Source organism: Lutjanus erythropterus, chromosome 16 (assembly GCF_056507025.1).
Source record: "Lutjanus erythropterus isolate fLutEry1 chromosome 16, fLutEry1.hap2, whole genome shotgun sequence".
Classification (NCBI taxonomy): domain Eukaryota; kingdom Metazoa; phylum Chordata; class Actinopteri; order Lutjaniformes; family Lutjanidae; genus Lutjanus; species Lutjanus erythropterus.
This window is the reverse complement of record NC_139332.1, coordinates 7183031-7195802: the sequence shown is the minus strand read 5'-3', so window position 1 is coordinate 7195802 and position 12772 is coordinate 7183031. Positions and strand designations below refer to the sequence as shown.

The following is a 12772-nucleotide window of genomic DNA, read 5'->3' as shown; positions in this document are numbered from 1 at the left end:
AAAGTAATGAACAAACTGACACTTTTTCATTCTTACCACTCCACCCCAACACCAACCTTTGCTGCAGCTACTTGTTTGTGCAAAGCAATAACTTTACTTTACTTAAACTGTTATTATAAACACAGGCGACCTTCCAGATCAGACTTGGAAAATCTCTCATCTCACATTCAGAGCTTCTGTAGTAAAACATTTATTTTTATAAAATGTCATCTTTGAGCTTACTCACTTATGTATATATTTTATTTTCAAGATGGCACTAACAGTGTTCCACATTAGGAAACAGAACATATTTGCTCAGTTTTGCTGACATACAGAAGTCAAGGATATTTATTATCAATGACCTTCTAGTCTGTTGTGTTTCCATGAAGCTGTTGGGTCAATCTGCTGATTAAAATCCCCCGCCTGGTTTCCATAATTTCAGGAAATCCCCCACTCACTGACGTTTGAAGTGTTTCATTTTGCACACAGAGGCAGAAATCCCCCGAAATATTTTTCCCCATCATGAATTTGTCATATTGTTTGGATCGCGTCTTTCAGTGAACCTTATCACAGCATCCCACGTTTGGAAATCCGTCACAATATTCAGTTAATATTTTGATTTCATTGCATCACTGTGTAGATGACACACAGTTTCAAGGGAATCTTTGGCTCTTGTTATTTCTGTTGCTGTGGAGCCCCAGGTATCAAACACGTTCAATCACGTCCACCACTGTCATGGTCAATTGTCCCTACAGTGCTGTAAAACGGAGGAACAATCATTGAGGTGAATCATAGGTCAGGATATAAAACATAAGCATCTTCCCTTTAACCACACCTCTGTTGACTTGGTTTCCATCCATGAAACACAATACATCTCTATCTATCTATCTAAAATAATCTCTTTATAGTCATTTTATATTCCTTCTTAGTCATTTTACATTTCTTTGTAGCCGTTTAAAATCTTGCTGTTGTTTAGCATTTTGTTTTCCATTTCTTGGTAGAAATGTACATCTTTTGAAGTTATTTTATATGTCTTTGTAGTCATTTAACATCCCTTTGAAGTCACTTTACATCTCTGTAATTGTTTACATCTCTTTGTATTGATTTTACACCTTTTTGTTGCCCTTTTACATTTCTTTGTAGTTGCTTTACCTCTCATTTTACATCTTTTTGTTATTGTTCTACATCTCCTTATAGTTGCCTCACATCTCTTTGATGTTGCTTTACATCTCTGTTGTTTTACATCTCTTTATAATCATTTTACATCATGTTTAGCATTTTTTTTTAACATTTCTTTGTTGTAATTTTACAAGTGTTTTTGTCACTTTACATGTCTTTGTGGTCTTTTAACATTTCTTTAAAGTCACTTTACATCTCTGTAATTGTTTTACATCTCTTTGTATTCATTTTACATGTCTTTGCATCATTTAACATTTATTGTTGTTTTACATCTCATTTTACATCTTTTATGTAGTTTTACATGTCTTTGTCCTTTTATGTCTTTGTAGTCATTACATCTTTGTTGTACATTGTACATTACATTGCTTTGTAGTTGTTTAAGATTATAGTCATTTTACATCTTTGTCATGTAAAATGACTATGTTGTCTGTTGTTTTATATCTTGTTTTACATTTGTTGTTCTTTTACTCTCTTTGTAGTCATTTTGTATCTCTTTGTATTCTCCTCACATCTCTTTTTTGTCTCTGTCTTTGTAGTTGTGTCTCTTGGTGGTCACTTTCTGGTATTTTGTGTCGCTCTGTGGTTTTTTTTGTGTCTGTATGTAGTTGGACTGTGTCTCTGACATCTGGCAGGTGAAGACCATGGGGACACTGGGCCTGTGGGCCCATTCAGTAGTGCATCCATGTTTTGATCATTATGGACTTAGATAATAAAACTATGAAAATACACAATAACAATCAGCCCCTCTTCCCTCCTGTATCACTGCCTGATTGTCCCTGCTGTATGTGTGGATGATTTATTACAGGAGAAACTTTCAGTATGTGGGCCAGTACCTTCAGTGTGTGATGTCATCCTTTTCAGACCACAGCCAGCATCAGCCAAGACGGACTTAAAGCTGCTTTCTCCTGCCACCCAGTGGTCACATGTGACATCTTCAGCTCTGGGAAACAAAGACGACCTGCCTTCATGAGCACAACAGCACAGAGGAGGAAAGGAGGATCAATGTGAAATGTAACAAAATCAAAAGAAAAAGAACAACTAAATTAAGGCAGGCCACAAAGTAGATTTTGAGGAAAATGTGTTTTTTTCCTCTCTGAGGGGTGAGATTTCAAGATCAAGTACAATCTTACCACAGCCACAGGGTGGTGCCACAGTCATCAACACAGACTCTGCAGGTTTTCTGTATTATTTTATCACCCTGGAACTGAATTGTAAAGAACAGCGAAAAGAAAGAAACAAAACAGATTGTGCCTGGAAATTGTGTTAGAAAACAATACACAAAAAACCGTGAGGAAAATAATGTTCTGTAAACAAACATACTGGAAGCAATATTATATTAACCCTGTTGTTACAGTGGACGTGCACTAAACTGAACTGTTATGTGCTGAAAAAAAAACACACAGGAGTGGTGCATGTTTGAGCTATTTAAAGGGTCAGTTCAACCAAATCGAAAACAAAATGGCATTAGAAAATCTACTGAAAATTCTATCTTCATTGTGTTTTGTTGGAGACTTTAACACACAGAATGTAATTTCTGCTGCTCGGGGTCTCTCACATCAAAACAATAACAAAGACATAATTTGATGATGTCGTGAAGTAGTGTGGCATCATGGGAGTCGCAATTGGTAAACAACCACCATTGCCACTGAAACTCTATCTGATGTGACTCAGTTAGAAATCATTCGTTGGTGGTTCGTTCATGGTGAGGTAACTCATTACAGTTTTATTCACTTCACCTGTAGTCACGGTCGCAGACTTCTTTCCTCAGTCTCTCATACGGTGGCCCTGAAGGGCAAGACACAACAACAAACCAGAAAACACAATGCTTTGCAAAATAAAACATTTTACAAACGCTTTCTGAGATCTGAAAATGTCATGTTTTTCTTAAATGTTGTGTTTTCTAAATGTCGTTTTGTGGCACATTGTGTTTTGTCAAATGCTGTTTTCTGAACTGTTGTGTTTTGTGAAATGTTTTGCTGAGTGTTATTTTCTTTTGCGGTATGTTGTGGTTTCTGAAATATCATATTTTATGAAAAGCGTCTTCTAAAATGTCGTTTTGTGAAATGTTCTGTCGTGTGAAATGTTTTCTGGACTGTTGTGTTTTGTCAAATGTTATTTTGTTTTGTAATATGTTGCTGTGGTCTGTTAAATCTTAGGCTTTGTGAAAACTTGCCTTATTTTGTGACATGCTTTGTTTTGTTAAATGTTATGTTTTTTGGAACACTGTTGTGTTCTGTCAGCTGTTATTCTGTTTTGCGATATGCAGTTATGTTTCTTTCTTTTTTTTTTTTGTGAAATGATTTTTTTCTGAATTGCTGTTGTGATTTGAACTTCAGGGGCACTGAACTCTGATGTATCATCTGTTATAGCAAATAAAGGGGTTAAAATTCATCTGACACCACTGACAAGTGACCAAATGAAGCGCACAAACATTTTGTCGTTTTTAGACCAGAGCTGTTACAATGGTATAATGTGTAACATTTTCGCATATTTAAAGTGGATGTTACATATTATACCTTAAAATCTCAGAAAACAATTAGTAATTAATACCAAAGCTACATTTAGAGCTACATACCACTAAAGATAAGTGAATTTTCTTCTTCTTTTTTTGTAATTTGGGTGACCTGAGCCTTTAATCACAAATCACATACATATCAGTAGGTTTTCACATTTTTAGTTTCCTACCTTCCATGCAGCCACTGATTCCCATTCATTTCTATCCACCAGTTAGCATTTGAAAAACCTTACGTTCCCCTGGAAAAGAAGACCAATAACTAACTCAAACACCACACGTGCAACACAGTTTTAATATAAATCTGTAAAAATGAGAAGTTTAATGGTAAACATGAAAATGACAGAGTGATTGTATCATTTATAAAAGCAACAACACAAAAATACATGTATCTGTTTATGAAAAAAACGGTACCGTAGCTACCATGTACGTGAAACAGGTTTTCCTCTGGATATCAAATTATTTGTCAGTGCACTCCGAATGTCTTGATCTGAAACTTCTTTTCCTAAAGACATTAGAAAAGGAGGTGATCGTAACCCTGCTTCTTTGAACACAAACAAAGACAACAACAACAACAAAATTAAAAAAACTGACAAATTATAATAATAACAAGAATAATAATAACAATAATAATAATAATAATAATTATAATAATAACAATAATAATAATAATAATAATCACAGCCTTTTAAGAATGACATTTCAAACCACAATCTTGACATAAAATTGCACTTCAAAATACTGGTCAGGGTGAATAAATATTTGTAGTACCTTTCTATATCCATTTTGGTAATACAGTACATTAACACAGCAATATTATATTAGAGCTGTCAAAGGGGTTAACAGGGAAACTGATTAAAACTTTGTCTATTTTCATTCCAGCTGCTTTTGCATATAGTACAGAATTTGCATAATAGCACATAAATAAATTAACACCGATGACATCAAACAAGAGGGTAAAAAAAGATTTACAAAACATACTGCATATCTAACATAGTGTCTATATATATTATTCATATAATTACATAATAGCGTCATTCAGAAGCGGTGCTCAAGTGCTCTTGCCTTTCGTCCTCCGTCCTAAAACCAGAGCTGCTTTTACAACACGCTCTGGTTTTTAGACTTTTGCACTGTCCCTTCAGACCCTCCCTCCGATCAGAGCTGTGTCTGGGAGGAAGGAGCCTTTTTTTGGCCTTGGGTGGTCTCGGGGTAAACACACCTCTCTGTGACATGTGCGTCTGTGTTTACCTCCGGACGCCTCGTCTCTGTCTCTGCCTGCTGGACGCCGAAGCACCCTCGGCTCTTTCTGTGCGACAGAGCGTCCGATCGGCTGCTCCCGGGGTCCGGCGGGCTGGCTGGGCTGCTGGGCGCCGCCTCTTTGAGAGTATCCTGGCGCTGCAGCAGGGAGAGCCTCCCCTTTCTCCAGGACGTCCCCACGGGGTTGGCTGCGGTGGCCGCCGCGGGGCTGCTCACCAGGCTGTACAGAGGGAGGAGGGACCGGGGCTGAATCATGTGAATCCCCCCGATGGGAATCAGGAGGCTCTGGGCCCTGCTCGGCTGCTGGGAGTGCAGAGGGAGGTGACTCAGGAGGTTGTGGGCGACCCGAGGCCGCGTGGGATGCGGGGTGACGTGGGTCAGACCAACCTCGTCCACAGACTACAACAGAACAAGATGAAATGGAAGTTGAATGGTTGTGCTGGAGAAAGTAGGTCACTACACCAGCAGAGTGAGCAGGATACAGTGAGGAGAAGACAGACTGCCAAAGAGGCAGATTTAAATGGGCAGTAAGAGAGATTATTGTGTGTACAGTGCCGTGGCAACTGTAACCATAACTGTTGATGGTATCGATCAATAGCAATGACTCAAACAATACTTGGCCTTGGTGCTGAGAAAACAACTTCTAAAAGCTGAGTTCTGGGGAGGTTCAATGAGGTAGCAACCAACAGTGAAAGACAATTTATCCATGGAGGATAAAAAGATGAATTCTTCAGGAATAAAAGCACATACAATTTAATTCAGTAAGAATACTTAGCATGCTAATTAACTAGTAGCGTAGCTGCTTCTGATGAGTAAGTATGGCAATGAAGCTGCTAAACAGCAGCCACTGTGGTAAAAAGTGACAATCACAGGATAATGCTAAACTGAATTTCCCTTTCTCGTGATTCTTTTGAATCAGTTACTTCTTAACACGCCTTGAAAATCTTGTTTTTGCTGACCTCCAGGGATGGGTTGCACCAACTGGTTTTTACTAAGTCTGCTCCTCACTGCTAAATGAGTCGTTGTTAAGACCAGTCTTTAGAATAAACTTACATCAGCTGAACCAACGAAACTTGAGATTAGTCTTAACTACGCCCGTTCTTAGCGATGTGTGTCCACGCCCACGCAGCTACGGCTACAGCCTAGCAGCTGGCGTTTCAAAGATCTATCATTATAGCTAATTATTCTAATTTACTGCAAAGGTATAGAGGATCAAAGGAAAAGAAATTGCACAGACATTGAGATAAGAAAATTAATGCTGACTGGTAAGCAGTGCAACATACTAACAACTAAGAGGAAGCAGTCAGTTTGTAGAGAAATAATGAAGATGATAATTGTTCTGATTTGGACAGCCGTCAGTCAGAAAACAATGTATAGAAAAAGTAGAAGAACCTTCTAAGCAAGGCAAAGAAAGCTGCTTCTTTAAGAAAAATTCATTAAAGCTCCTCTGAACACATCAGAATAGGCATGTTGTTGTTGCTATAGGAACAGTCTAGCTTTTGTCTGCTGGAAGCGATAGGGCTGCCCCTAATAGTCGCTTAACTGTTAGTCATGAAAAGAGCCTTGGTTGACCAAGTTTAAATTTATCCAACAGTCGCAAAAAAGTAAAAAGAGAAAAGAACATGTCATACTCCATTCAGTAGCTGCTATTACGCCCAGGCGAAAGTATAACGGGATATTTGCGGACCTTTTCTCTTGTAACACCGAAGTCACCGGCGCCCTGCTACTAAGTGTGCTGTAGCTGCCATTACCCAGTAAGCTCAGTTAGCAGTCCTATTAAACTGGGAAAAAGCCCCCGAGAATGAAGGAGACCAGTTTGACAACAGGTAATACAGTACCAAGGGGACAGGAGGCATGAGGCAGCTGAGGAGCAAGTTTTTAGCAAGTTAATTTTTAAAAGCACATCAACCATTGTGTTGTTAAGTCCATGTGTATTTGATTTTGTGAAATTGGAAGTTATTTATTCCTGTTATTCGAAAGACGAGATATGTCTGAGGTTACACTGTTTTGAAATAAATTAAAATCTTCACTCTCATTGCTGGTTGTTTCGATTATGTATATATATATATGTATATATATATATATATATATATATATATATATGTATATATATATATATATGTATCAGACGTTGCACTAGACTTTTTCGTTGTCTGTCATTTTGACTGACAGGGTCATAAAAATCCCGTCATAATCTATTTTTACCCGTCACTTTAATTTTTAAAATGATAATAATTACATATTCAATAGCATTTACTTTTCATTCATTTTAATTAATATTCAGTCTGAACAAGCTGAACAGAGAATCCACACCGTACCTCTTTTATCAACGCCATCATCGTTATTGGGCTTTTTGAAGAAACTTCAGCTGCCGTGACACTAGGTGCGTTTGAGATGATCCAGGCCTGCGCAGAATTGATCAGCGGTGATCGCCGCATAGTGCATGCCGGTTAGATTTGTGTCCGACTTGATCCCGACTTGCACTGACGTCATGCACATGTGGGCAACGATAACCTCACAAGATCGAGGCGGCCGCAGTTTGTAGAGCCAGATGCCGCAGCTGCTCTCCACTGACTGCAAACGCCTGGCTGTCACCTGATCGACAAGCTGACAGGCTCTGATTGGCTCCTAATTTTGACAACAAACACCACATGTTGTATAAAATACTAATTTTCTGTGTAATTGTAATATTTAATGCTGGACATATCAATCTTCTGTTGTGTGATGAAGTTTTAATCTGTCAGCAAGCAGATATTTTGTGTCTGATAATAATAAAGGTTATATATATATGACTTATCAAAAGAACAGTTTAGTGCTTTACAAGGCAGATAAAAGAACAGATGTTACATGTGTCAAAAGGAGGATCTCTTCTATTTTAACCTCAATCAATGATCAAGAACACACTTTATTTCTTCAGCTATGAACATGGTCTGCAGTCTACAGGTAACCTACAGGTGATCTAACAGGATGTTCGTGTCTCTTCCTTTACTCTCTCATAAGTCTGTTGAAAACTGTCCGACTTGACTGCAGCTTTTTGTCTCCACCTCCTGCTGTGGCCGCCTGATCTCGTCTACTCTCCAGGCGAGGCGCAGTTCATCTCGAACGAACCTAATAGCTAATTAATATGCTCACTCGCCACCAAGTGGTCAGGAGTGTGAATTGCAACCTGTCAAAATGACAGATGACCTTCAGATTTTTCCGTCACAGTTTTAAAAAACCGGTCAACGACGGAAAATATTCTGTTAACGCGACCCCTGATATATACATATATGTGTGTGTATATATATATATATATATATATATATATATATATATGAACATGCAACATTTAGTCAACTACTAGCTTGAATTCACAGCAACACAACCAGGAAAATCTTTAGTCTGGAGCAGCCCTACCGACCAGCGTCACTATAAGGTCGGCCTTAAAACGCCAAGTTCTGACCAGCTTGGCTTAAGAACAGGTGAAAACCAGGTTGGTGCAAATGGCCTCAGCAGCATGTTGCTACAGTCATATCTTCCATGACATCACTGTTGGGTGTGGTACAGGTGCAAAAAAGCACACTACAGTGGTGTTAGAGGTGAAACAACCAGAGGTAAGTGAAACACTGCTGTTTAGCCAGCTGTTAAGTTCCTCTTTCAAGACATCATTACAAGGCAATCTGCCAGAGAGTGAGGGTAACGGGATGGCAGGCAGGAAACAACAAACACCTCTCCTTATGAGGTATTCAAGCTGATTCCAAATGTCTGGACTTCCCCGCACTTTCTCACTAAATTAACAGGCTCATTCCTGGAAAGTGCCGAGGGCTGTCCAAATCCAGAGTGTTCACAGAGGATGAAAACCTCAACAGATTGTGCTTGAAAGATTAACCCTACTTCATACTAACATGGATGTGTTGATGTAAGAAAGAGAAAACAAAGCAGGAAAACGTCTTGCCATGTAAGTTCCTTTACATACAATTTATAGGTTATAATCCAGATATACCATGAATGCATCATACTTATATGCATATATATATATATATATATACTTATCATTTTCTTTGTTGTTCAATTATTCAAATGATCTGTGACATACAGAGACACGTATCCAGAGATACAAGACAAAATAGTTGTGTTATTTCTTCTTTCAAATGTTACTTAGTCTCACTTTAAAGATAAAAGCGGCACTTCTAACCTGCCTTTAATTAGGGATGTTCCTGGTGACTAATTTCCCTGTCGGTTAAATGCAAAATTTAATTTAGTCTAGTCGACCAGTCTAACAGTAAAACCTCAGAATTCAGTTAAAATTGAGCACAATTTATTAATTGATAATGTTAAACACTATCTGGAAAAATTCAGTGTGTATTAATAGGCATTTCAAGCCGTTAACCACAGTCTACAATCACTGAATCGCATTTTAAATACTGCTGAAATGCATGTCACTTTGCATTATGCAATAAAAACACTGCACATTAATGTACAAAACATGACAACAATTCACTAAATGCTTCAACTTTTCAGACCGAACAGGATCACAGTATCTGCAGGTTAACAACCTGAGGCTGACATTAGTGGCCAGACTGCCAGACAGTGTGGCTAACGTTAGCAGTGCTAGCAGCAGCAGCTGCTCTGCTTGCAGGTTTTTGTCTGTGTCTGTGCTGAATGTGGTCACATGTTGCTCCAGTCAAGTGATTATATACCAGTTTATTCTGTCACAGTCTACATTCAACATTATTTCCATTTTCTAGATTAAAACACTGTCAAACCACGCTGGTTTTACAAGCTGTCATCTGTCGACTTTGCTGATAAAAACATCTGGGGTTGCCTGGGCGATCGGGGCATATGCGTTTATGCCATACGGCTAGAGGGTCTGCCATCTGAAGAGGCAGCAGCCCCGACTAGTGGCAGGCGGTTGGCATTGTGCATAAATAAATTTTTTTTCCGGTGCCGGCTAGTGAGGATGGCAACATTTAATCGTGTAGTTGACTGATTGCGCACATCCCTACCTTTAGTGTTCTACACCAAAAATGTATAAGTAAAAAGTAAAGTCTAAAATATACATTGGCGAGCCGAAGTCACGCCCCTTCCATTGGATCAACATGGGACCTAACTTTGGAAAAATCATATGAACTGTAGCCAATCGTGAAAGACCCCGTTTGAATTCTCTCATGAATTACACATATGATGCATATCAAAGATAACAATCAAATAAAACTAGTGTATGAGAAACTAACAATAAATTCCGCCGGTCTTGTAAAAGTATGTTTACAGTTGACAAACATCAGATGTGTAATTTGTGGCACAGTTCAAATGGGATCAAAAACAATTTGTCTCTCATCATAGAATACCCTTGATATTTTTTCTGAAGTAAGGTCCTACGAGGCACACCAGACTTCAGCTCTCTATTTAATAGTTGTGTCTCCAGACAGATCCAGATGTAACTTTTCTATTTTGGCCAAAAGTGGCTCTTTTGATAGCAGGGGTTGCCAACCCTTTCTCTAGTGTAAATAACAGTACAAGGAAGGTTTGCAAAATAATATTGAAACATAACAAACCATTAAAAAAAAAAATAGTAAAATTATATGTAGTAAGAGAGTCTGCATACAAAGAAAGTCAAATGTTCTACGTTTTAAAATATATATTCAGGTTTAGAGAAGGTCATAAATGTAGACGTCAAATATTTAGGCATATAAAAATTCCAAATCCAGCCAGTTTACAGATGTAGCTAAGGTGAACAGAAATGAGTGTAGATGTGAAAAACAACCCTGTGGAGAAAGTGAATTAGTATCTCCTCCCAAGAGACCTATATTAGTGTGAGGAGGAAGTGGTGAGGTTACACCATAACATAACCACAAGTTTGGAGTAGACATGTTTTTTTTTGTTTTTTTTAAATTTTATTAGGGTGAACTGAGATACTCACCCACGTTGTTTACGTCGTCGACATGTGGTTCCAATCTCTGGTATTTAACGATGGGCCTGCTTCTCGTTTTATCAGCGGCTGCCCAGGGAAAACATGTTGTGTCTATTTGGGAGCTCTCCTGCATTATTTTAAGGTCGGGAGCTGCAGGCTTTGGTTTGAGTGATATAAAACAAGAGAGTTGCCTTTCCTTCCTTTTCCAATAAATGTGCAACTTTTAAATAACCTCGTATGTACCAGCCTATCTATATTTGTTCTAGGTGTTGACTTACTGGGATTTAACTGAGCCACACAAGATTAGCTTTGTGAGCCGAAAGCTGATTTATTTAAAACTGTAGGCTAAACTAACAGAGATGGATCAAGTCACAGGTGAGTGAAGACTGCGGTTTGAACAAAAGCCACGATTTGACCAGCGTTAATAATACATGGGACAAAAACAGAGAATTGTGTCACATTCAGATTGAGATAGAAACAATGGTTGGGTTAGAAAACTAATGAAAATGCAGAAAAAGATGTTATGTCACCATGTTTTTGTGAAGCGAAAAATGAAGTGACTCACCAGTCGTGCTGTGGACGGCCGGTCTCTCGGGTGAAGACAGGCGTGACACTGAGCAGAAGTGTCTGCCAGGGAGCCTGGAGGCCCGGAGGACTCAGATCCATGGGACTGGACAATTACAGGAGAAAGACCTCTAACAGGGGAGACTGGTCTCAGGGCAGAGGTGGAGACATGACAACTGGAAGAGGAGAGGGAGGACTGGCGAGGCCTGGGTGAGGGGCTGCGAGGCGGAGATGGCTCCCTCTGCGGGACCAGGGACGGAGCGCTCGGAGAGCCTCCGGAGGACACCGATGCCGATGCGTCGAGACGTCTGCGGGCGAACAGGGCCCTCCTGGCGCTGGCCGAGCTCTGGGCGGAGTCCTTGGGGAGAAGCGTGGCGGACCGGCTGGGTTCAGGCTCCATCGGCTGCCCTCCTGGCTGAGATCTGTCACTCTCAGAGGAGGCAGTGTGAGATCTCTCTTCCACCTTGGACCTGCTGTCTTCATCACGTCTGCCATCCCGGTCCTTTGCATTGTCACCCTCATCATGTCCACTCTTCCTCTGGTGATCTTTCTGTTTATCTGGGTGTACTGAAGTTTCTCCTAGGACAGGATTACATCACTTTTAAACATGTTTGCTTGTTTAACTTTCTCGCCACTTTTCTTACACTGTTAACCAACTCCACTATGTACTTGAAACAATTCAATATCAAGTGTACCAGGCTGTTATTGTCCAGGCATCTACCGTACCAGGTTTGGGGAGTAACAGATTACATGAAATGGGAATACGTAATCTGTAAAATGTATTCCATTACAGTTACAGATAAAAAAAAAAAAGATGTAATCAGATTACAGACACATTTAGTCAAGATGGGGATTGCTAGAGGATTGCAATTTTAAAATAAAGAACAATATACTACCATGCACAGTGCACACACAGCTGCCAATTCATTATCTTGTGAAAAACTGCTTCACTGGATGGAAATTTAACCATCGTTTGTCTTTAAATGAACCAGATAATCAGTCAATACATTGCGAACAGCAATGTAACAGCTGGACGAACTAATAAACCCAACAATGAACATAAAAGACTTAGAGCCACAACAATTAATCCCTTACTAATCAACTCTGAAATTAATCTGCATCGTTTTGAGTCATGCTTTCAGAAAAAATGTCAAAATTCTCTGATTTCAGCTTCTTAAATGTAACCATTTTCTGGTTTCTTTTCTCCTCTCTGACAGTAAACTGAATATTTTTCAGTTGTGTACAAAACAAGACATTTGAGGATGTCATCTTGGACTTTGGGAGACAGCGATCAACATTTTGCACCATTTTCTGATATTTTATGGACCAAACAACGAATCAATTGATGCAAGAAAAGGTTGACATATTAATCAATAATGGAAAAAAATCAT

General features: G+C 39.2%; 1 protein-coding gene across 2 annotated transcripts in view; it reads right to left on the bottom strand.

Moving 5' to 3' along the window:
• Positions 1-3961: 3961 nt before the first annotated feature.
• hivep3a (HIVEP zinc finger 3a) overlaps positions 3962-12772 on the bottom strand; it is a 61589-nt gene continuing 52778 nt past the window's right edge. For both annotated transcript variants that reach the window (XM_084739140.1, XM_084739141.1), the window contains exons 6-7: positions 11383-11960; positions 3962-5326 (exon numbers count right to left, since the gene is read on the bottom strand). In XM_084739140.1, the coding sequence (XP_084595266.1) occupies positions 4826-5326; positions 11383-11960 (1079 nt within the window). In that variant the 3' untranslated portion in view covers positions 3962-4825. The remainder of the gene's footprint in view (positions 5327-11382; positions 11961-12772) is intronic.